At 38.8% G+C, this 23951-nt stretch overlaps 1 protein-coding gene across 2 annotated transcripts in view; it reads right to left on the bottom strand.

Moving 5' to 3' along the window:
- Nucleotides 1–854: 854 nt before the first annotated feature.
- The window catches only part of IPMK (inositol polyphosphate multikinase), a 57032-nt gene continuing 33935 nt past the window's right edge, over nt 855–23951 (bottom strand). For both annotated transcript variants that reach the window (XM_090057520.1, XM_090057522.1), the window contains 3 exons: nt 17831–18003; nt 8877–8958; nt 855–6730 (listed from right to left, as the gene is read on the bottom strand). In XM_090057520.1, the coding sequence (XP_089913646.1) occupies nt 6099–6730; nt 8877–8958; nt 17831–18003 (887 nt within the window). In that variant the 3' untranslated portion in view covers nt 855–6098. The remainder of the gene's footprint in view (nt 6731–8876; nt 8959–17830; nt 18004–23951) is intronic.

Here is a 23951-nt window from a genome sequence, read left to right as displayed (position 1 = left end):
GGGGAAGCGTCTCTCATCTCTGAGTGCTTTCACTGAGAAGCTATTTAAACCAGCAGTGTGCAACAGAGAATAGATGGGGGAGCTCTCTCACTCCTAGCCATAGCAAGAGGCCAACATCAGGGAGCCTCCCCTCAATGCTGGGCTTACAGCACCCAGAAACGTAAAAACAAAAAACAAAACAAAACAAAAAAAAGACACAAAGCTGGGGCTCCCAGCTGCACACCTGCTTTTTAAAGTGCCAGGGAACTGAGAACCCATGATCAGGAAAAAGCTCCCCATTGCTGAGCTTGTTAAAAGATCCCAGGCACCTGGGGAAGTGGCACCCTAGGAATAGGGAGCTCCCAGCTCCCCAGACACCGTTTCCATGTTCATAGGGGTGCAGCTCCACCCCACACTAACAGGAGCATAATTGGGGTTTGAGTAATTTTATGCTTCATTCTCCAGTTGCATGACCTGTCATGTACATATGACATGATGGGTTATACAATTTCAGAAATTGGGCATAAAATTCCTCAAATTGCACGACTGTCTCAATGTCAAGCTCCTTAAGGCTGCTGGCAGACATGTTCAACTTAAGGTGCAATGAAGGTGTGGCTAGTTTTTGTTTTGTCATGCCATTAATTACTTGAACATAGGCAGGATTATTTATTCACTGGTAAGTGTAACACCTTCCAGGGCTGTAGGAGTGCTAAAACAAAGAGAGCGTATAACTTCCAATTGATTGATATTGTGTGGTATGCTGACATGAAGGAAAAGGCAAGTAAAAGATGGGCAAATGCAGCAGAAAGAATAAAGTGCAATTTTTGTTTCTTGTCATATTTAAGAAACTATATTAAAATGAAGCAATTCAAAAATTAAGTTGCAGAAAATTTTAATAGTTTGCCAAATATACAGCTATTAGAATTACCCTAAATATCACTTAAAATTAAATTACAAAAGTTGATATAGAGCTCATTAGACTTTTCTATAAAATAAGCAGATTCTACATTAACAATAGTCACCCTCCCCCCGCCAAAAAACCAATAAAGGCAAAAAACAAAGGACGAATTACAGCCAAAAATGTACAAAATAAAAAGATAGTGACATTATTTGGACATTTAAACCAAAGAAAATTAGGCCAGCCTAGGTACATTCATTCACTATGAAAAAACAAAACCAACTTAGAACTGCAGTTAAAAAAAGGGGGGGAATCAACATTTAACAGTTGTAGGTGCAATTTCACATGCTTTCATATATCTTCCAGTACAGTTCCCAGAGTATTAAAAAGTGCCTTTGTGCACCTCAGTTACATTTATATTCAGATACAATACAAGTCATACTTAGAAATATTAACTCATTACAATTATCAACTTGAACAGATTTGTACAAATTAAGAACGTATTTGCCCCTGGTTACCACCCCCTGGCAAAATCTCCTTTCTACAACACTTTCCAACAGGAATATGTAGGGCCTATTTCTATGAAAATTACAGGAGAAATAGTTCTTGAATATTATTTTCCCTATAATTAAAAAAAAAAATCATCAATTATTTCAGCTCAGTTTCAGAAGTGTTGCAAATATTTGTCATTTGGAAGTTCTTTTGTTCACTGCTTTTTCTGTTAGCAACAACAAATGTGCAGTACCAAAACCTATGAAGCTGGAATGGAATGTATTTCCCAAGAAACATGTTACTACAATACGCTGCATTTCTATGGGTAACGAAGAGCAGTAACATACCATAGGCCTCAAGGCCTTTGGGCATTATGTGTAGTAATTACTTACATTGCAAGATACAGTAAATGTCCCACTTGTTGCACACTATGAACCTTCATTGTTCTTGCTATATTAGTGTAATAAGCTCAAGCCCAAAATGTAATATAAATTACATTCAAACAACTTTCTTTCATGCAACATGCTCCGAGACGTTCATTCTCTTTAAAAATGTGCATAAATCCAGTTTCAGAAAACTTAAAAACCCGGTCCCCCAACCAGATATTTCAAAATCATAATCTCATTGAATTTCCTGATGGTGACAAATATAAACGTGCACTTCCCACTATTATTTAAAGCATTTTTGGCAATGTTCTTCAATAGCTGCACCTTACTTACATAGACAAGACATCCATTTATTACAAAGAGACTCCTCATCAAGTTATTCCACTGTGATGCATCAGGTGCATATCTTAGGTGTGTTAGGTATGTGAGGTCACTAATAGTACCAAAGCAGGAGGTGAAGGCACTCAAAAGGGAAGGTTATTGCAAATAACTGTAAACAAATAGGCAAACAACTTTTTTTTTTTAAATGGTAGATGTGGACTAGGAGGCTCTTAAACTAAACTGGTCAGTCACAAAAAAGTCCCACTAAAATTAGTTTCTACAAAAGAAAATGACATGCACGCACGTACACATTTAGTGGTGCTACCCTTTCTTCCTCTCTTCAACTTCATATTACTTCAAATGACAAAAAATAAATAAATATTTTGATGATGCGAAACAGCTTTGGTTGCAAACAAATACTTATATTCTGGCACAGTCCCTTCCTTTTCTTTTTTTCCCTTTTTCTTTGTTTTTGTTATAATGGGCTAAAAGGTCAGCTTTCAAACACTTATAATCCACAACACCCCATTCAGTCAAGTAAGAACTCTCTACATACAAGAAAAGCATGTTTGAAGACCTAGGTATACATTACATATTGACATTACTAGAAAAAGTAATGCACACTAGTTCATGCCCTCTAGCTTTTAGTTCCGTTTATCCTGATTAATTAAAACAAAGTTATGTGTTCATAATTTACTAGACAATTTAAGTACGTATGGAATTGTAGTGTTACGTGGAAGCAAAAATACAAATCTAACCATTCACTAAAGAAGCAAATAGTTTGAAAATGCAAGCTCCAATGATTAAACATCATATACACAGGATGTTTCATTCATTTTAGCTTGTAAAACATCTTGGTTAAAATGCCATAATAATTTCTGGTTTCATTTGAATCCATGCAGCAAGTTCCACCTGTATCAAAAATACCAAGAATATAAATGCCTTGTTACAAAACTCTTATTAGGTAAGCTTGTACACCGTTCCCCCAGTTTACCAATGAGAAAGTCTTTAGAATGACCATCTATACAAAGGCTATTTTAAAAACAGTACTTTCATTACTTTACTCTTTTGACTACTTATTATTGTAGTAAAACAAATGCTTATTGCTTAAATCAAAAACAGTCAAATTTAAATCGCACAATTATGAGCAGGTAATATTCTAATCAGGAGGCAGATGCTGTTGGTTTGGTTTAGCAGAAATCACTATAGGGCTTCATTACTATTTAAGTAAAGACATCTATGCAGCTTAATCTGTTGTCTATACTGTTCATAAAGGAATGCAGAGGGATCGTTCACATGAGAGTTAAACCCAAAAAGAGAATCAGTACCACAACATGGCCTAGCTATCAGTGTCTCCCTTCTTTTCTATCTAGTTTTTGTAATCTGTTTACCAAAAAGTCAAGATATTGAAAATCAGTCATAATTACATTTCCAAATACAAATTTATAAATGTTGATTTGACCTGTACAAGATGCCAATAATCTAAAATGCATATCCCCACAACACCCCGAATTTCTGCATGAAATACATTTGTTGGCTTATACTACGAAAAGACACTTCTGCAAGCTTGTAGTTGCACCTAACTAGTATTTTATCTGAGGTTCTTCCAAGTTAGTTTTAAGTAAGAAAAATACATCTGCAATAATTACTGCTAAAAAAAGATAGTTACTTGATTATTTTATTCAAAATAAACTGACGATTTAACAATATTCCAAGTGCATTACAAACACTGCCATAATCAACACAGCATATTTAACACTAGAAAAGCATTCAAACACTGAAGACATATCTTACAGTACAGATAGGAGAATGCGCTTATATTGCTGACTGGGAGAACACAGATCATTTTTCCAATAATTGGCTTCTCCGAGTCCCATGTCCGATTTTCCTGGCATGAACGGATTAATACCCAGGAGAGATGAATTAGAGCTGAGACGTAAGAATTAAAATATAGCTGCAGAGCTGGTTTCCCTTTTTTTTCCTGAATTTATAAAAGAAGATGCCATTAAGAGGCTAAACTAATTTAGCATTACTAGAGGAACAGAACAAAATCAGGACAGAAAACACAAGAACACTATAGCAAAGAACATACAAGTTTTCCAGGATATAACTTAATTTAGTTCACAGGGAGTTAGGAATACATCAGTGAGTTTCAATTTCATGTCTACAACGAAAATATCACCAAAAGTTGGAATATTATCCTTTAGCCTTCCCCTAAACATAACATTTCCACTAAAGCAACTGTTTCAAAGCATTTGCCCTTTTTCGAACTTTAAACATATCTTGCTTTGTAAACTGCTTATGTTGACACTTTATTACCAAATATTAACTTAAAATTTTAAACAATTTAGTCTGACCTTTTATATTTTTGCTTCCAATTAGGTAACTCTCTTAATTAACATATATTTTTTAAAAAAGACAGTTCTCTCTTTCCAAAATACAAAACCTAATTTCAATCAACCAAATTTGCAGATACATTTATATGAACAAGTGCACAGTGCAAGACATCATAAAAAGCAGCAAAGACATAATGCCACAGTAAATCCACATTGAGATATGGTAATAAATATGGAATTCCAACCAATTTGGGTGTTTTACACCTCTGACATAAGGTATGAAAACCTCTGACAGTACTTGCCACATTTTAAGCACCTCTTTACATGGTATCTTATATTGCATAGCAACATGTATAGCATGAAAAGAGGCACACCAACTACAACTGAGACATTTTATTACAATGCCAGCATGTGAATATTTTAACTTTGCCTGTATGCAAATACAGGTCTGACACCACATTACATAATTTACCTGTCTGTCAGTAACAAACAGATCAATTTTAGCCTTGGTGTAAATGGAAAAAAAAATACCATGAAAGTGAAAGAAGGGGTTCCTGGTTAAAAGCTAAATTCTTTCACTTATAAACACTCCTGTTCCTGCTTGGAGCCTACTCAGTTTCCATGTGGGGCATCTCTGCAGTGGAACTCTGGACACTTACTAAAAAAAGACCACTGCACACATGTGCACATCAGGCCCAGTGTCTCATAAAATAACCACAGGAAATCACAATATGAAGTGTTCCCTTTAAATCTGCCTTTTAAGTTTTTCATTCTTGTTAATTTTGCTTAAGTTATTGTTAGAAGAAAGGAGCACTCCAATCCTCCATTTACTCAGTGTCAGAAATTCCTTCCAGAAAATAATTTCTAGCATGTTTCAGAAGACATACTTCTGAACAGGCTTCAGAGTTTTATATTAGAAACAAGATGGAGTTTTTAGATTTTTCTTTTTAAAACATAGATTAGATATGATTTCCCAGTCTAATTATAAAACTAAAACCTTTGTTTTATGATTCTAGTCCAGCATTTCAACAACTCTGACATGAACTACACTGTAGCCTATGAATGTACATTAAAGCCTGTCCGTGAAAAAGCAGAAGCCTCGACCAGTTTTTAGGAATACAGCAATATTGTGCCATTTCATAGAGAAGCACCTCTTGATATGCTGGTTGCCAAGTCAGAACACAGAATCTAAACAGGAATTTCTCTCAAAATAGGGTTACTCCAGTTTTAAGAATGTGGTAAACATACAAGGACAACACTGAACACATCAGTTTGTCCTTTCTTGTTTTTCAGTTAATCTAAACCCGTTAATTCAAATATGGCTCAGTGTCAAGATAAAAGTGGACAGAAATAATCTAAAAGATAAAGCAGTAATGGGGAGCCAACTCAAGCCTTAATTATTAGATAACAATTGCCTTTGATTTGGCCCACCTGTATGTTTCAGTATATTAATTCAATTATCCACCACCTCTGCTTACCTTTCTTAAGTATCTTTATCTTTCAAAACTAACTACCAATTAATTTTCCTGAGTAAGATTATAAAAAGTTAAACCCTTCTACCAAAAGTACAAAGACAAATAAAATATAGAACAATACAAACCCAATTATACAGCATACCAGTGCAGAAATCCTTCATGTAGGTTCTCTTCATTAGCATTGGCCCCAATAAAAACCATAACAAAGAATTTAGTTATCTAAAATATTTTGAAGTACAGTAATTAAATTCTTCAGACCATAAATGTAGCCATCATCCTTTGTGTTGCTAGGGAACACATGAGCAAAATCTATCATTCGGATGTCTACATCTACACTTTCCTTTATCTCTGCAGACATATGGCAGAAAACCTTTTCCAGTTGGGGTAGAACGTTTCCATTTAGATGTTCCTGGGAAATGCAAGTGTTTTTCCATACACTGTCTTGCTCCAGATTTTCAACTTTTAGTGAGATCTGACTGTGATGCCGCTTTGAGTATGCATTTTTGTGAAGTGCATAAAATTTAGAGAAGCTTTTACCAACAGAGGCCTCTATTTTTCCATTCTCTGTAGCATTTATTACATTAATATTATTATTAAATTCCAGCATGTCTCCATCTGGTAACAGCCCCTTGGGCATAACTCTCTTTTCTACCAATGTGCCACCACTCAACCTTGTGTTTGTTAGTTGACATGAGCCTTCATAAACAAACAGCAATGAGCTTGCATAAAAATTGAGCTGCTCCTGGCTCTCAAACCACTCCAAGATTTTTTCAATCTTTTGAATGCTGGCAGCAATAGCATCTTTTCTCAAACTGGATCCATTATGAAAAAACCTGGACACTCCTGCAAAAATAAAAAGGAAGATTTTAGGATAATTTAAAATTACAGCGCATTTAAATCACTTTTGAAGAGCACTATTCAAAAATATTTTCTCTTTAGTCCTCCTGCATTACTAAGATTCGAAAACACCATTCAAATGGCATATTTCTTTTGATGTACATTTAACATTTTTAAAAATTAGAACCACTGTATGCAAAACAGTTAGCATGTCACTTGTTTGTGGAGGTGGAGAGAGAAAATTTCATGGTAATTAGTAAATAGAACAGAGCACTAAGAATGGACTAATTATCTACAAAGTGGTATTACAGACACCGTTAAGGTTTCCATTGCCTGTCCCTGCCACCTGCCATGTCACTCTATCAAAGTGCCTCAAATCGTGTGGGGAAACCAACACTTCAGGGATGAGCAGGTACATTCAGGCAATTGTTGGTTTCTTAGTGACTGATCAGGTGAACATGTTAATGTCAGTTGTAGCAGATTTTATGCAAAATGGTGATTATTGTACACTGGTGCAAAACAAAAAACAGACACACAGTACAGTGTATTGACTTAATGAAGATTAGAACAGGCTGGTTTCAAAAGAAATGTCCTATTCAGCACCACACTGCCTGTCTGACACCGTCAGGGTTATTTTAGTAACTTTGTTTGAGTTAAAATTTAAGCAACAAAGGCAGCAACATAAGGGAGGGCTTCAAATGCTATGGCACCCAAGTTGTGAATAACTGATCTACTGAAGTGATGATCTGTCAAAGGTAAAATGTCCGTCATGGAGCGTTCTCCAGGGCAAATGCTTGCTTGGGACTGCCCTGCCTCATCTGGTCTCAGAAGGCATTGATACACATACATTTTTGTCCTGTGAAATGCTGGAGATCCACCGCTGAGGAATACTGCACTGCGCCGCATGCAGTTGTATAAGTGGTGAAATGTGCATCAACAGGCAGAAAACAGCAGTGATGTGCTTTTGAACGAAAGCACCCCCGATGCTTTTTAGTTCAAAAGCATGCTGCAGCTATTTTCTCAGCACTGATGCACATTTCACAGCTTACGCAACTGTAAGCATTGTAGCGCTAGGCACTTTTCAAAGCACCCAGCACTGCAGCACCTGCATGTATAAAAATGGCCAGAGTCCACTGAAGCTAGCCCAGGTCTGGCTTCTAGAGCAAGGGGGCAAGCTCTTTCCCACTCTGAGATGCTGAACTTTTGGTCTCTCAACTTCCCTGGTTCTCTGCAGCCCTGACTCAAGGAGCAAGCATCAAGTTCTGTTTCTGAGAGAGAGGTTTCACCTCCTCTTGGGAAGGGACTGAAAGGAATCCAAAGTTGCAAGCAACTCAGCAGATAGTCTCTACAATAAATGCATTTATTGGGCAAAGGCAACCGAGCTGGAGGTTTTCTACCCCCTCCAAAAGGGTCATAGAGTCCCTCTGTCCCCAATCCAGTTGACACAGCTTGGAGCACCCTCAAAGATGTTGAGCCGTTCCTCTTCCACTTTTTCCAGCTCCCTAGGCTTGAGCTCCTCCACTTATCTCAGTCCCCAGACTCTTCTGTCCAAGAACTGCCAGGGTGCTTTTTGCAGCCTGCTCTTCCATTGTCATGTTTATCTTCTCTGGACACCTCCTAGGTGTGGGCATCTCACCTTTCTTGATACATCAAAGCTATTCAAGATTGTTGATGCTTAAGCTCCATCTTCTCTAGGTAACTAGCCCTTTTTTCTCTATCCACAGGCTGAGTCACACAGTGTTATAACCACATGAACACTGTTAACGTATAAAACCAGTAGCACATCACAGTATAATGTGAGGTGGTATTTAAAATACTCTTGTCATATTATTCTACTGCGTCATGATAGTGTAACCTTTGCCTATAGTCTACCACAACTGCTTCCTTATTAGCAGTCTAGGAGTCAATGGCCTGCCAGAGCTAGTCAGGTCAATAACGATAACTCAGGTGAATTTGCACTGTTATCAAGTAGTTCAAATTCCATAAGAGACTGCTGTAGATGCATCACCCAATACACAAAGATGTAGAGAACCTGTTTAACTGAAAATCTGAAGAACATGATATTTACTGAGTACTGAAAACAGGGCAAGAGAGAGAACAGGTACATGTGGAAGATGCACTTATATATGCAGCAACACCCAAATTCACTTACCATCTTTTATAGTTTCTTTTGTTAAGCTTCGTCCATAGTGCTGATTTTGAGTCTCATAACCGTCAGTGCAGACATGGTAAACCTACAAGAAACAGTAAGGGAACCATGTATTGTGTTTTATTTTATTCAAGACAACTAAAGTAGTTTCCTTCCTTATGTCAAGTTCCTTCAAAATAAAAGGGTTTTTTACATTTGTTTTTCAAAACTTAGATGGAAGTTGCTGTTTCTTTTTAAATCTGTGCAACATTAACTAGTCAATGAAACAGTATACAATATTCAACAGATGCAGTATACCACTTCGCACATGTGCGCACACATTCCAATTAATTTGTTTTAATTCCCAAAACGGTCATCTCAGGACATTCTGCACTTGCTAATTTCACTTTACTGTTTTATTCACATCATTGCAAAATGAGTAGATGAAAAATTAAGATTGGCTGTTCCACAAGAATTACCAGGTGTGTTTTTGCTAGAAAAACCACTTAATTTTGCTGTATTGCAAGTTCATTATAAAAAGATTGCACATTCCTACTGAGCACAACCCCTTTATTCTACTGTCTCATATTTCAAATGTAAACACTGCAATAATTCAAATCAGAAAAACAGAGTCACTACACATCTACCTTCCAAAATGAGTCAGAAACAAGCAATAACTATTTTACAGCAATGATTTATAGCGTTTCCACAGTTCTGAGACAGCCAGTCCCATTAATGGATATATTAGCATTCTGATGCAGAGCACTACAGGCACAAACAGTTTTTTAATCTTCCTTTGTACTAACAGTAATACTGTAAAACTAGCCAGATTACAAATGAATTCATCTACAACTCCTACAAGACATTACTTTGTCTGTTCCAGATGCATATAACAACATGTATGAAGTTAAGAATTGAGCCTCCAAAGTTTAAGCAAAAAGATGCAACTGAACTCTCTCCGCATTCTAAAGGAATGATCTTATGGAGCAGTTTGAGAAAACCCCGATTTGGTGCAAATATTTTTCCTTTACTGAAAAGCAACAGAGATGAAAGCAAGCTTTGATATGAAAGCTATATTATATTCATGACTTGTCTCTGCCGGGTGATGGTTACCTAGTCCCAATCAGCAGGAGTACAAATTATAGCTTCCCTGCAAGGCAAAAAGAAGGTGATTTGGCAGGAAGGACAGTTCTTTTTCTAATCAAGTCTCCTCCACACAGCTGCTGTTCATGGACTGCAAAGATTCCAACTTGTGTCCCAGGACCTCAAGACCCACCAATGAACTGTGATAGAGATCACCCTCAAAATCAAGAGATTGCTAACAATGTCCTAGGAGTAGATAAATTCAACAACCCTCCTGATATCAGCTAGGGGGATGATTCCTTCTTGTTCTCAAGGAATCAGAACTTGTGGCTGAGGCGATATCTTTTATTAGACCAACCATTTGCAAAAAAATTCTTTATTTGTAAGTCTCTGGGCGCACAAACCCTTCATCAGGTGTAGGAGATTGCAAAGATTGTAATCTCTAGGTAGAAATGAAAATTCGTATTTCACAAGAGAGCTGAAGGTGTGGTAAAGTCTCATGAACATTAGTAATATCATTCCTATAACAGTTGGCAAAGAAATCCACATGATATAAAGTTTCAAAGGAAAAACATTCATGTATGAACTTAACATGAACTCAACTCAGTTCCAGGAGTGTCAATGTGATGCAAAATTAATTAATTGATTTCTAATAGAGACTTTTACCCATAATATTTAGGTTCATTAGTTCATTTTTACATACTTCAGTAAAAAAGCTTCACTTTCAAAAGGAAATATGGATCCAGTATTTTCTTTGTAAGAAAATTAAACACACTGATGAAAATCACGGGCTGAAAACATGCCCACTTCAGATACAGTTTCAGACCGATTTAGATACAAGAAATGGTATAATTTATCTAACTCAATAACGACTTTCAGAGCAAGACAGCAAAATACCCAAAGGATTCAAAATGCTAATCTATGGTCCCTCCCTAGCTACAGAAAAAGCAGATAGTTTTTAAAACAATAGCTTGGTCCAAAAGACCATCCCATAACAGATAAATATTTATACCGTACAAATCTGTTAAGCCTGTCAAAAAGTTAAGCGTTTTAGACCCAGCAATGCCTGTTAAAGGATTATTTATTTCTCAGAAACCCTTTTAATCATTAAAACAGTTTTGCATATCTCTTGGTGCAAGTCTGTGGATATTTTATATTCAACTTCCTGTTTACCTCTGATCTCTTACAGCTAGAATTTTAAGAAAGTCAATATGTTATCTGTTCACAAAACTGAAATAGCTAAACCAAAATATGATAAAAACCTGCTTTATGACAGCTGAAAAATATTTAAACACATTCTTATTTGTGCAAATTAATGTACCCCCTTTTACTAGCTCAATATATGGCTCAGCACAGCTAACTACTTCTCCCAATAAAAGTTCTACCAAGCCCTTTTTATTTTCATTCTATGGAGAAGGGAGAGAAGGTAGGAATTTGAAAAACTCCAAGAACAATGTTTTTTTTCCCTCTCACTCTGGCACCATTTTTCCACAGCAATGGCTGATATAATTACTGGCAGTAACTAAATTAATGCATGTAGGAATGCTGACGCATGTTCTTCTCATTAGACTGAAATTAAGTACAAACCTACTGCTGAGTCAATTTCAACAAAGAAAGGATGTAATTTGTTATGTGGTTTACCAAAATAGTTCTGGTTCATCTGGGCTTTGGATTTTGAAGATATCTTTAATGATTAAGCATATAATTAAGTGGACACGTGGTCTGAAAATACAGCTTTAGTTTGTTCCTGCAGTAAGGAATCTTTTTAGTAACAATTTGTAGACTCAGAAGCAATTTAAACTAGTTCAATGAAAAAAGCAGAATACAAGTGAGGATTTACCAAAACCCCCAGACACACAACAAGCAAATAGAAGTATTTCAAGATCAGTCACCAAAATATAAAGCCATAAAGCAACACAGCTTTCAAGACCAATTATGACAAATGTGTTCCACTACCTTTCAAGAAGTGGCAATATAGCGAGTGACCCCCTTGCCTCACCCAATATTATTTGCATTATAGCAGCATGCAGAACACCCAGTCAATGAATACGGTACTATTATGTATTAGCTATTGTATAGAACTAGCATTCCCTGTCCTTTAGGAATACAAAATGAGGACAGCATTTTAAATAGTACTTAACTATTAAAACTTCCCAGAAGAGGTGGAAATTATCCAACCCTTGGAATCTCTGAAGGGATCTCTCCCTAAAGGATACCATCAAATTCAACAGCAGTTTATGGGACCTGAAAAACAGTTTATGTTAAATTCTGTGGCCTGTTCAGCAAGAGGTCAAACTAGATGCAGGATAATATGGTCAGACCTTAAAAGCCTATGAATTTAATGGCTAAGAATAAGTTCGGAAATGACTGAGGAACAGAAGAAACAAATACCATAAGGGAGAGAGAAAATAAGTTAAACAAAAATAAACAGGGTAGCAGAAGACATTTTTTGGTTTACCACTTGCCTCAATTATCTTGGCTTTAGCATTCAGCAAAGTTTGAGTTTTGCAAACAGAAGGCAAGGTCCATGAGTATTTAAAGTAGTAAGTGGTAGTAATTTTCAACACATCTGATGTCTTGCTAGAGCAGCAATTCTCAGCCAGGGTGCTGCATCACCCTAAGGTACCTTAAAATCCTCTCAAGGGTGCTGCACAATGTTAGTGTTGTTAGAGAGCAAACATGATTCAGAAAACAAATGCACAGATTCCAAACAGGAATCCAGTGTTAGAAATATTCTGACCTGTTGTGATCTGAGTTCTTTTCAATAGAAAAACTGTTCTATTTATTATTCTTCCATAGTCACAAGACTGAGAATTAAGAGCTGGCATTTTCCTCAAGTTTAAAAAGGTTAAGAACCATTATGCTATTCCACATTATATGCCATGAAATCTATCCTCATCATCTGAGAGAACTTTCATCAATGAAGGAGAGGGTTTCAGCTAATGTCATTTAACATCACTGACAAGGATATATGGGTTTTAGGTTGAAGTACAGTTTTTCGTAACTCTAATTTCCAGCTTTATACTTAATGTGAAGTGTCCAATTTAGAGTTATGGCATAGCATTAGTATATGCTTCTGTTAATAAAGAATACAGACTTGAAGATTTTTTTTCTGGCTTACGCTTAAAGGATACAATTTTGGCAACAAAGTTTCTTAAATACACGTTTATGCATGAAAAGTTAATCCAACAGAAATAAAGTTATGGATCCTAAAAAAAAAAAAAAAAAAAAAAAAAAAAAAAAAAAAAAAATCAATGGGTTTATATATTTAGATATTTGAGAAAAATCTTTCATATTTTATACACATGCTGCCCAATTATTTGCTACAAGAACTATAAGTTTACATCTAACTTGAGTATTTCAATTCTCTTTACTTTTATACTATTAATTTTTCAATCATTTCCCCTTTTTAAAAAGAAAAAAAAAAAATCACAACTACAACGATGCATATGATTTTTAAAATGTTTGCTGAAATGACTTCACATTCTAAATGGTGTTATTCACACACACGTTCATGCTTTAATATTTACCTGCATGTCTATTCACTAAAATAAAATGCATCTACGTTTAGTACATTGAGAACATGAGAAATATGCCTTCAGAACAAGAGGTTTACTTAAAAGAGCACTCAAGCAGGGGGAGAGGGGGGAAGGGTTGGGCTTTTTTTTGGACAAACTTTATGAGAGAGACTTGGTCTCAAACACATCCACCAATTAAAAAAAAAATTGTGCCAACCAGGAGTATATTTGCTGTATATTTGTGTATTTTTGCTGTTCTTGGCACTAATATAAATATTTATGGGGCGTTTTTTTAAGAGGGAATAACAACTTCTATTTTTACCCTCATCGGTTCCTCTCATCTGCTGTTTTTTTCTCAGCTATAAAGAAGTAGAAGTACCAGTACCACATGGCTATTCAGGTTTCCCAAAAGAGATCAGACGTGATCTCCATAATCTGTGAAATACTCTTCTACTGGAAAGGAGCTCCTAATTGCCTACAAGATGAATTTAAACATTCTCCAATGGCAAGACATTGTTTACATATATGAAAGCACCAAAATGTGGTTAATGATCTAGAATAGGCTGCTTAAAAAGTTTCAATATAAAAAGAAGAAGTTGTGTGAAATTGCTATGGGAATTTTACAGGTTAGTGGTATATAAATGGGGGGAAAAAAATAAGTCTTATTCTAGACTTATTGTTTCAGGCAGCATGGACAAAAATCAAAGAGGATTACCTGGTAGCTAGAGGTCTACAGCCATTTCTGCCTACCCTGTCCAAGTTACTGACCAACTGAGACTTGAGAGACAAGTATACAAACATCTGAGAAGAAGTCTTCTGATGAAGAGCACCCTTGGAAAAGTTAAGTCGTCAAGTACAGAAATGCATATTAAAAAAACTACATAATATGTGGGAGTGAATCTACTCTCCCCCCTAGATACCTTCTGTTCTTTCCCTATCAGCTAAATAAAAGCATACACCAAACCTGGGTAGCTTGGGTGGTCTAACCTCCCCAGTCTGCAATGGGTTACCAATTTGAGAGTAAGCCTCTCAGCTGATTGCTGCTGCCTTTACTTCAAAGAGTGACATTTCCCTGATCAGCTCTGCAGGGCAAGTGATGAGCTCCAGCTGCTGGGAAAAGGAACATCCTTTGAAGTAAAAACAGCAGCAATCAGGTGCAGCACCACAGCAGTACCAGTTTGCTGTAGCTATGCATACTCTCAGCAAGTTTGCAAACCCTCACTTCCACAGCCAGGTAAAACACCTCACACTGCAAAAATCCTGGGTTCTACCCGTATAAACCAAGGAAGCATGCATAAAGAAGAAAAATTAAAATTTCAGGAATTCCATCCCAGGCCAATGTGGTAACCAGCATCCGGAAGCATGGGAAATGCCTACAGTAGAACACAGGCATAGCTATGCCTAGATCAATGACAAGTGGCTGTCCAACCTCTTTTTGAATGCCTCTGGTCATGGCAGGTCCACAACTTCCTAAGGCAGCCTATTCCACTGCCTCACTGGTCTAACAGTGAAGTTTTTTCCAATAGCCAATCCTGGCTGCATGCAGGCTCCATGTCTGTCTGCATACATTACACCCCCACTCTCCCCAGCTGCAGCTGACCAGAGCCTGCACCCAGGCTGCCCTGTAGCCCTCTGCATTGCCTCACATTTGAGAGGGCTAAGCCCCATTAGCCCCAGTCTTCCACCATCTATGGCAGTGTGCCTGCCTGCAGCACATGCATGGGCAAAGTATCATTGTTCATGAAATATTCACAGAACTACCAGGACCCATTTGCCAAGATCAACAGTAGCTCTGTGAATATTCCATGAAAAATAATAATTTACTTGTGCATATGCCACAAATTTTCAACAAAAAATCCACAATTTTCTCAGGGCCCTACCTATATCCACAGTATTTGCTTCATCCACCAAAGTAGTTACTTTGACAAACAAGATCAAGTTTGTTTGACACTACTAGGTTTTTGGTAAATCCATGCTGGGTACTGAAATCAGACTTCTTTCCTCCAGATGCTTGCAAATGGACTTTCCTTAGGTCATGCTCCAGTAACTTCCCATGTACTCTGATGAGTCTGAAGTTCAGGTCCTCTTTTTTGTCTTTTTTTTTTTTTTTTTTTTTTTGGGGGGGGGGGGGGAGGAGGAGTGGGCAGATGAAACACATTATGTTGGCCCTTTTCCAGTCCTCTGGAAACTGGTCTCTCTCCCGCTACTCCATGAATATCAGTGCCAAAGGCTAAGAGATCTCCTCTGCCAGTACCTTCAGTACCCTAGCTAAAGCTTAATTTTTTTGCTAAGACTGAGGCAAAGTAGCTGTTGAGAAGCTCTGCTTTCTTTGCATCTTCTGTTAAGAGTCTCCCCTGGCTAGTTAGTTGACCCACAGCTTTTTTTTCTGGCCAGACTTACAGAACCTCTTCTTGCTGTCTTTGATCTCTCTTCCCAGATGCTTCTCAATCTTCATCTTTGACTTCCTGATTTAGACACTGAAAACTCTTGCTATTTCCTGGTGACCTGCTCATTTTTCCATCACATGTATGCTTTCCTTCTGCATTTAAGGCATCCTAGAAGCTTCTTATGCAGCCACATGGTCCTGGGAGGATAAATGTGCCTAGGAGGACTGGGAGGTTCTGAAGGGCACAGTATTAAAAGCCCAACAAGAAACTGTTCTGACACAATGGAAGATTAACTCCATTGTGTTAAGATTAACACGTGCCTATTAACTACTTATGTCAGATGAAATTCGTCTTATTGAAATCTAGAGTCCTCGTTTTGCCCACCTCATACTTTCCCCACTTCAGAATCTGGAATTCTAACTTCTCATGATCACTTCCCCCCAAGTTGCCTATCACCTTCACATGCTCCACCAATTCTTCCCTATTGGTAGGATAAGATCCAAGACAGATTATCCCCTAGTTTGTACCTTCAACCTTTGGGAACAGAAAGCTGTCATCCACACAAGTTAGAATCTGGCTCAACATTTTGTATTTGGCTGTATTGTTCTACCAGCAGATGACTAGAAAACTGAAGTTTCCCATCAGTACCATCTCATAGCTTTTGGATAGTTTGGTCACCTTGAAGAATGCTTCATCTACCTCCTCTGCCTGATTTTGTGGCCTATAACTCCTTAGCATTATATCAATAATGCATCTTTCCCCTTTCATTTTCACCCAAATACATTTCACTGTGCTATCTTCTTCCTCCTGAACCAGGAAACAAGCATATAGGTTTTTGACATAAAAGGCAAGACCACCACCTCTTCTCCCAACCTTGATTTTCCAAAACAAAATGTAACCCTCCATGTTGACGCTCCAGCCATAAGAGCTCTCCCACCAGGTCTCTGTGGTACTGATCAAGTCACAAGTTCTGTTCACAGGCTGCAGCTTTCAGCTCATCTTGTTTATTCCCCATACTGCTCACATTTGTATATATACACACATTGGACATATTTTGCATTTCAATCTACCCTCTTCCCTTTTGCATCACTTGTTGCTGTCCTGTGGCTCTCTGGCCCTCTCAGAGTTGAGCTGCTGCTTCTGGTCCTTTCCTCTATGGACTGCTTGCTGTTGATGGAGGGTTTTGTTCATTATCCATCAGACCTAATTTAAAGCTCACCTTACAAGGTTGGCCAGATGACGACTAGAAAAATGCTCTTTCAATTTTGGTCAGGTGAATCCCATCTGTTGATGGGAGCAGACTTCCTCCCCAGAACATTTGCTGGTTGTCAAAGACTCCAAAGCCTTCACATTGAAATCATCATCTCAGTCATATTTTTACTTCCAGGATATGATGGTCCCTGCCTGGGCCCTTGCCTTCCACAGGGAAGATGAATTAAAAGAAGTCTGCAGTACTACAGCCATGGTATTAGTCATAGTCTTGCAAACAAAGCTGATACATATGTCTGTAGGCAAGTAACAAGATGGTTCATAAAGACATTTTTTCTAAAAGATTTTAAAATACCAAAAAAATACAACCCAAAGGATAGATGCCTACAGGAATAGTTTCACAACCAGAGCACAAAAGTGTTGCTTGATAATCCCCCTAAACATCTATGACATTTGAAAATCATTTTTATAACAATAGTGATGACTATTTCGTGAATAACCAACATTCTAGCCTGAAATATTCTGACAAATATATTTCTGTACTCCAGTTAGAATTATGATCACAAGAGAGACATTGAACAGTTAAATACACAATTTAAATGAGAACAGAGATTTGAGATGTATTTTATGGTCCATAGGATATTAATACTTTTCAATGATCTCACATATTTTAATAACCTCATAATAGAAGTGTTTTTATTTGCTAGAAAAAACTATATTAATTCTTATCTTGATAATATACCAGAACTGAATTTAAAATTTAAAAAAAGGGAAGACTTACCCTCATGCCAAGCACCAAGAACCCAATCTCTTCCATAAGTGGGTACTTGCTGACCTGCTGGTGAATCTTCTCAGCTGAAGCATATGGATCATAACTTTTCTGGCCTATTTTCACATCCATTATGCAAGGCTTATTAAACTTACGGGTCACATCTTCCAGTTTTAGGTAGAGATCTATTAAAAAGGAAAAGAAATCAAAAGCTTAATGCAAAGGATTTAATTACAAAAATTGTGTAAGTCAAGAACGTGGGGGCAATAAAGGAAAAAAAGGGGGGGGGGAAAAACAGTCAAAGGGAATGTCTAGCACATTCTTTAAGTACTAATTAAACAGGTAGAACAAATGTCCCAAAGAATAAACACTAAACCTAGCATCCAACACTTACAAACTCTGTTGTTGTCAAGTCCTGAAGAATAGTTATATACTTAAACTACCCCAGCCAACGCAGCCACTCAGTCAGATTCCAATTTATTGTTCAAAAGAAACAGGTGAGTTTAATTTACATGAGTCTTTAACATATTTAAGTCTATATTAAAGAGCATCTAAATTAGATCAAAATATTAATATTTAAACATGGAATCATAGAGAACTTGGGCTGGAAGGGACCTCTGTAATTCATCTAGTCCAACACACTGCCCGAGACAGGATCATGCCTGGGAATTAGAACTGTCATTTCTACTGTTAGGAAGGCAACTGGCACTTCTTACATCCTTCATACAGTACAGCAAAAATTCACCTCCCATTCCTGTATCTACCTCTTTACTCAAGCCAGCTATGCTCTCCTCCTCTCTCCCATGTGCTTAGTCTTAGCAAAGTAGCTGCATTTTATGAAAAAAAAGACATAATTAGGCCAGGCAGGTAAGAGAGGGTATGGGCAGGATACAGGCTGGTCTTGTAACCAGGAAGGAGGAGGACATAAATCTTACTTAAGAATTGCATGGGTTTTGGGGGTTTATTTGGTTTTGGTTTTTGTTGTTGTTGTTTCTTTTCTTTTCTTTTTCTTTTTTTTTTTTTTTTTTTTTTAAACACATTGATAAAAATCATCAGTGAAGGACTTCATCCCCATATAGATCATACATTAATTAAGTGTTAAGTATTTTAACCTTCCTGCTTTAAGTAAAAAGAGATTTAAAACACTTTCACAACAGAGATTCACACCACCTTTTGTTTTTTTCCCTTCTAAATGTTACTATTTTTGGAAAAAGAAGGAAAGAGATTTGATGGATATGTGCAGCAGAACCCACAAAAGTTGTAGGACTAGATCCCCAAGTCTCAATAAAAGATGAGTTTGCAAAACAAGCCATGGATACACACAGCCACAGCAATCAGCTGCACAAGACCATTGTGGTACAACAGCTAAATGGAGAAGCAGCACCCTTTGATATAAAAGCTGCAACAAACAGTTCTGCGGCTTCTCCTTCACTTAATCTACTACAAATTAAGCTGCATACAAACCACCCATATCTGAATAATCCATATTCGATAGCAGTGGATGAAAACAACCTACTTCTTTATTTTTTTTGGCCTTGGTGTCATTACCATTACACATCATCTCCTTTTCTTGAACACACAAAGATAATCACAAGATTCAATGGCTGGAAGTTGAAGATAGAACAATGTGACTAGAAATAAAACATTAAAACAAAAAAACAGTAATTATAATTAACCACTGAAACAACTTACCAAGGGTTCTGGTGCATACTCCATTACTGAAAATATTTATATTGGGACTACATCGTTTTCTACAAAAATGTGTTCTAGTACAAACAAGAGTTAATTCAGAGGTCCTGTGGTACATGTTATGCTGGAGATAAGGCTAGCCCAGAGGTCGACAATATTTTTGGCCAGAGCTCCAAAAACAACCCAACCCTGAACACCTCGACCTGGCATGCCAGGAGCAGACCACAGGCGAGACATGATGGGCGCAATCCTCGTTGCTGGTGGAAGCCGCGTGCACACCTGTGTGGACAGTAGGAAAAGGGCCAGGGTTGTGCTGTCCTGGCTCCTTTCCCACCCTGCACCCTGAGGCACACAAGCAGTTGTCACTACCATGGAGCCAGTGCTGAGGCTCCAGAGCCCTGTTTGCAGCCTGCCTGCCACCTGCTGCAGTTGCCTGGACAAGCTGTGGCAGGAACCTGGGCTCCAGAGCTCCAGCACATGCCTCTGGACAGACAACATGGGAGGGGCCTAGGGCAGTGCAAACCCCCCCTACCCCACAAAGTGTAGGCTGGCCAGGGCTCCAGAGCCTGGTGCAGCAGCCAGCCTAGGCTCTGGGCAGCTGCTACCAGCCAGAGCCCTGGCGACATGCTGCAAGCAGCCTAGGCTCCATGGCCGGTGCCACCTGCCTAGAGCCTAGGCCAGCTATGACATGCTAAGCAAGATGGCCTCACATGCCATGTGCTGGCATACACACTGGGGGTTTCCAACCCCATTCTAGCTTTTTCACACAGGCATGCTTTAATAATACACAATATACGCTGGTTAAATTCTTGGGGGCCTGAAGTTGGTAGCCTACCTGGAGTTCCTTCTACAGAGAAAGTAGCAGTAGGGCTTTCATCACTGCTGCTGGAATGGTTGAAGAAATAGCAGTTAGGGCCTTAGGCACCCTATATCAAAAGGCACCACTTTCCTCAAAGCAGGCTATTAGTTTGTCTCAGAAAAGTTATATGGACACTGAAACCTTAGTAACGCTTCCACATTTTAGCATCGTTACTTTAGCAGTATAAAAAGGCACATATTAGAGCATCTTAAAAATACTAGAGCAATAATTTTTATGTTTAGGATTTTTTTTTTAAGAGGTTTGTTCCAATACATTGGAGACAAAGTTGAGTCTGAGTCCATGGCACTCTCACTTAACCTCACCTGTTTGGTTGTAGCTGATAAACGCAGACACATAGCCTAAGTAGGTCATGTGTTGAACTTTAGATGACCTCCTACTTGGAAGCATGCTTAATTAAGTTCAGAAGATGCTGGAAGTGTCCAGTGCACAAAAGTGTGTCATGGGCAGAGCCCAGGCATGCTGGGTGAAAAGCCCATATAAGGGCTTTGGATTGACAGAAACTACATGCACGATTGGGACTGGGTGAGAGTGTGGATCTGTCCAGGCTGGCTGCCTGTGTGTGTTCTCTGTGTGTGTGACTGGATCAGTGTGTGTGAACAAGTGATAAAAGTGTGGTGAATGAATGAGGTAGAAGTGGTTTGGTGGTGTATTGGTGTGGATGATCACTGGGCTACGCCACGACCATGGAGGTCCGACCAGCTGAGCACACCCTCAACAGCGAAGCTGACAGAGCTGACCATCATCCCCAGCAACCTCTACTCCTGAGACTCCACCTGTCCTGACCTGCTGATCTCCTGGCTGTGATCTCCCAGTGAGAGTGGTCAGGGTTGGCACCCCAGATTCTCTCCTTGGGTGCACCTAGCACTTAAGTTGCAGCCCTCCACCCTCTAGCGCAAGTAACACCCACTCTCTCTCATTCCTTTCTCCTCCCTTCCCCTAAAGCAGAAGGTAAGCTGCCACAGATAATCATCTTTGGTGTGATGACTGTGATCTACACTTACTGTAATCGGGAATGGCAGCAATCCAGTGTTTAATAAAGTTTTCCCCTTATATAATAAAGTTCATACCCACTCCTCAGTCAATATTGCTTCTGAGGTTATAGTGTTGCATTGAGTCTTTAGAGGGACTGAATTATAATACAGGTATGATCTTAAGTTAGGTATAGGTTTTAGAAGTTACTAGGAATAGTTTTATTAGGCGTGTAGTCAGTTCCTAGTTCTGTAGTTACATTGGTTGCTCTTGCTTTTGTATATCCTGTTATTTACCTGTTGTACAAGCTATTTATATTTACCCGTCACTAATAAACCGATTAATTTGTTCCAGTTAAGTATCACTGAGAGTTTCTTTATTTAGTCATAGTACAAGCAATTTCCAGATTGATAGGGTGGTGATAGATATGCCTAGTCAATTTGTTAGCCAGCGCAGGGGCCAAAACCCACCCCACTTGGAACCAGACTATTGGGCACTGCTAATTAAAGTCCTGGTCCAACAATTGCTTGTTATGCACTACACAAGAACTGGCCATCTGAAATGCAACAAGACTAGAAATCAATTATTATATCCAAAGGACACAGAATCATGTCCCCCAGCCCCCTCGCCATTTTTGAAGTCTTCCATTGGACTCTCTCCAATTTGTCCACATCCTCTCTGTAGCAGGGGCCCCAGAACTAGACACAGTAGTCCAGTTGTTGCCTCACCAGTGCTGAATAGAAGGGAATAATCACTTCCCTTGACCTACTGGCCACACACCTACCAATGCAGCCCAGTATACTGTTAGCCTTCTTAGCAACAAGGGCACAATACTGGTTCATATTCAGCTTATTGTCCACTGTAACCCCCAGGTCCTTTTCTGCAGAGCTGCTGCCCAGCTCATCAGCCCTCAGCCTATAGTCATGCACAGGACTGTTCCATCCTAAGTGCAGGACCTTGCACTTGTCTTTGGTGAATATCTCAGGAGATTTCTTTTGGCCCAATCCTCCAATTTGTGTAAGTTGCTCTGAAACCTAGCCCTACCCTCCAGAGTATCTACTACCGACTCCAGCTTGGTGTCATATGCAAACTTGCTCTATGCCATCTTCCAGGACACCACTGATGTCCTGAAAGACATCAAACTGGAAGACACTGAACAAAATCAGCCCCAGGACTGACCCCTGAGGCACAAAGGATACAATACCAATAACTATATCTACAATGAGAGAAGAATCCTTTCCAACTTCAACAAATGCAGAGAAAATTTTTCATCAATAAAAGCAACTTTCCCAGTTAAAAATAAATAAATCAAATTTATCAGATACAGATTTTCATCTGGACAACCCGTGTGGAAGGCACATTATTCTTTTTCCATTAAAGGGCATAGTGCGATTCAGAAACCAAAATTAATTGGTGTAGAAGGCATGCAAGGTTTCAAGAATAACATTTAAGTGTTCATGGAGCTGCATACTACAGAACTCATTTTGGTTTATTTTCAAAACGTGCATCTAAACATACAGTGAATGAAGTAATTTATAAACTGTAAAGGCTGAATATAAACTGCTGAACTAAAGACAAGTTGCACAGGAAGTCAGCCAGGTCTTTGCACTATGTCTATATACGTATGTTAGATTAATGTTTAGATAGACAGAATGCATGTTAGCGCTGTGCAAAGCTTTGGTCACTGATTCGATTCGGAGGAGATTCAGCCCAATTTGGCTGCTGAATCTCTGAATCAAAGTCAGGAGACCAACTAAATTTCTCTGAATTCAACCAGAAGCCTCCAATTTGATCTGGAAAGATTTGATGATTCAGACAGATACAGCTATATATGTTTTTTCTACATACGTCAAAGTACCAGGCAGCTTGTGACAGCGTCCCATCGGAGCACAGCAGTGTCCCCATCGCACTCAGCGGCAGACCCAGAAGTGGACCAGAAGCACTTCTGGTCCACTTCCAGGTCCACCATGAAGCATGCAGGGGATCCCACCCCACCATGCTCGGCAACTGGTGCCTCCTAGGTCTGCGGCAGCACCCAGGGTCCCCCTGCAACTGATCACCAAGCCAAGGGGACATGGTGGACGAGGCATCCTCCATACGCTCAGCAGTGGACCAAAAGTACTTCTGGTCCACTTCCAGGTCCACCGCCAAGCATATAGGTAGCCCCTCTGTGCTCCTGTGGGACACTCCATCCGCCCCACCATCTCAGCATTCATGAGCTATGCCTGGTACCTCAAGGTATGTAGAAAAAAAACACAAACAACCCTCCCCCCCCTCCCCCCCCCACAAAGCTGTGTCTATGGCCAAATCGCTGATTTGCCGAATCAGAATAGAATCCTCAGATTCCGCCAAATCGAAATCGGGACAGTGATCCAAAATCAGTGAATCAAATCACTGTCCCCTGAATTGGACTGAATCCAAATCAAATACGCCCGCTTTGCACATCCCTAATGCATATATTACATAGAAAACCTGACTGCATGGTATATTTTTTTTCAATCACTCAAAAAAAGAAGCCCAAAAAGCAGTAACCAGGCTTTTTGGTACCCCGTGCATGTCACATGCAGAGCACCTCCCCACATGCTACTACATAAC

Source organism: Crocodylus siamensis, chromosome 7 (assembly GCF_052110815.1).
Source record: "Crocodylus siamensis isolate JL-2025a chromosome 7, ASM5211081v1, whole genome shotgun sequence".
NCBI classification, from domain to species: domain Eukaryota; kingdom Metazoa; phylum Chordata; order Crocodylia; family Crocodylidae; genus Crocodylus; species Crocodylus siamensis.
Note: the sequence above shows the minus strand (reverse complement) of the source record. Positions and strands in the feature narration are given on the sequence as shown.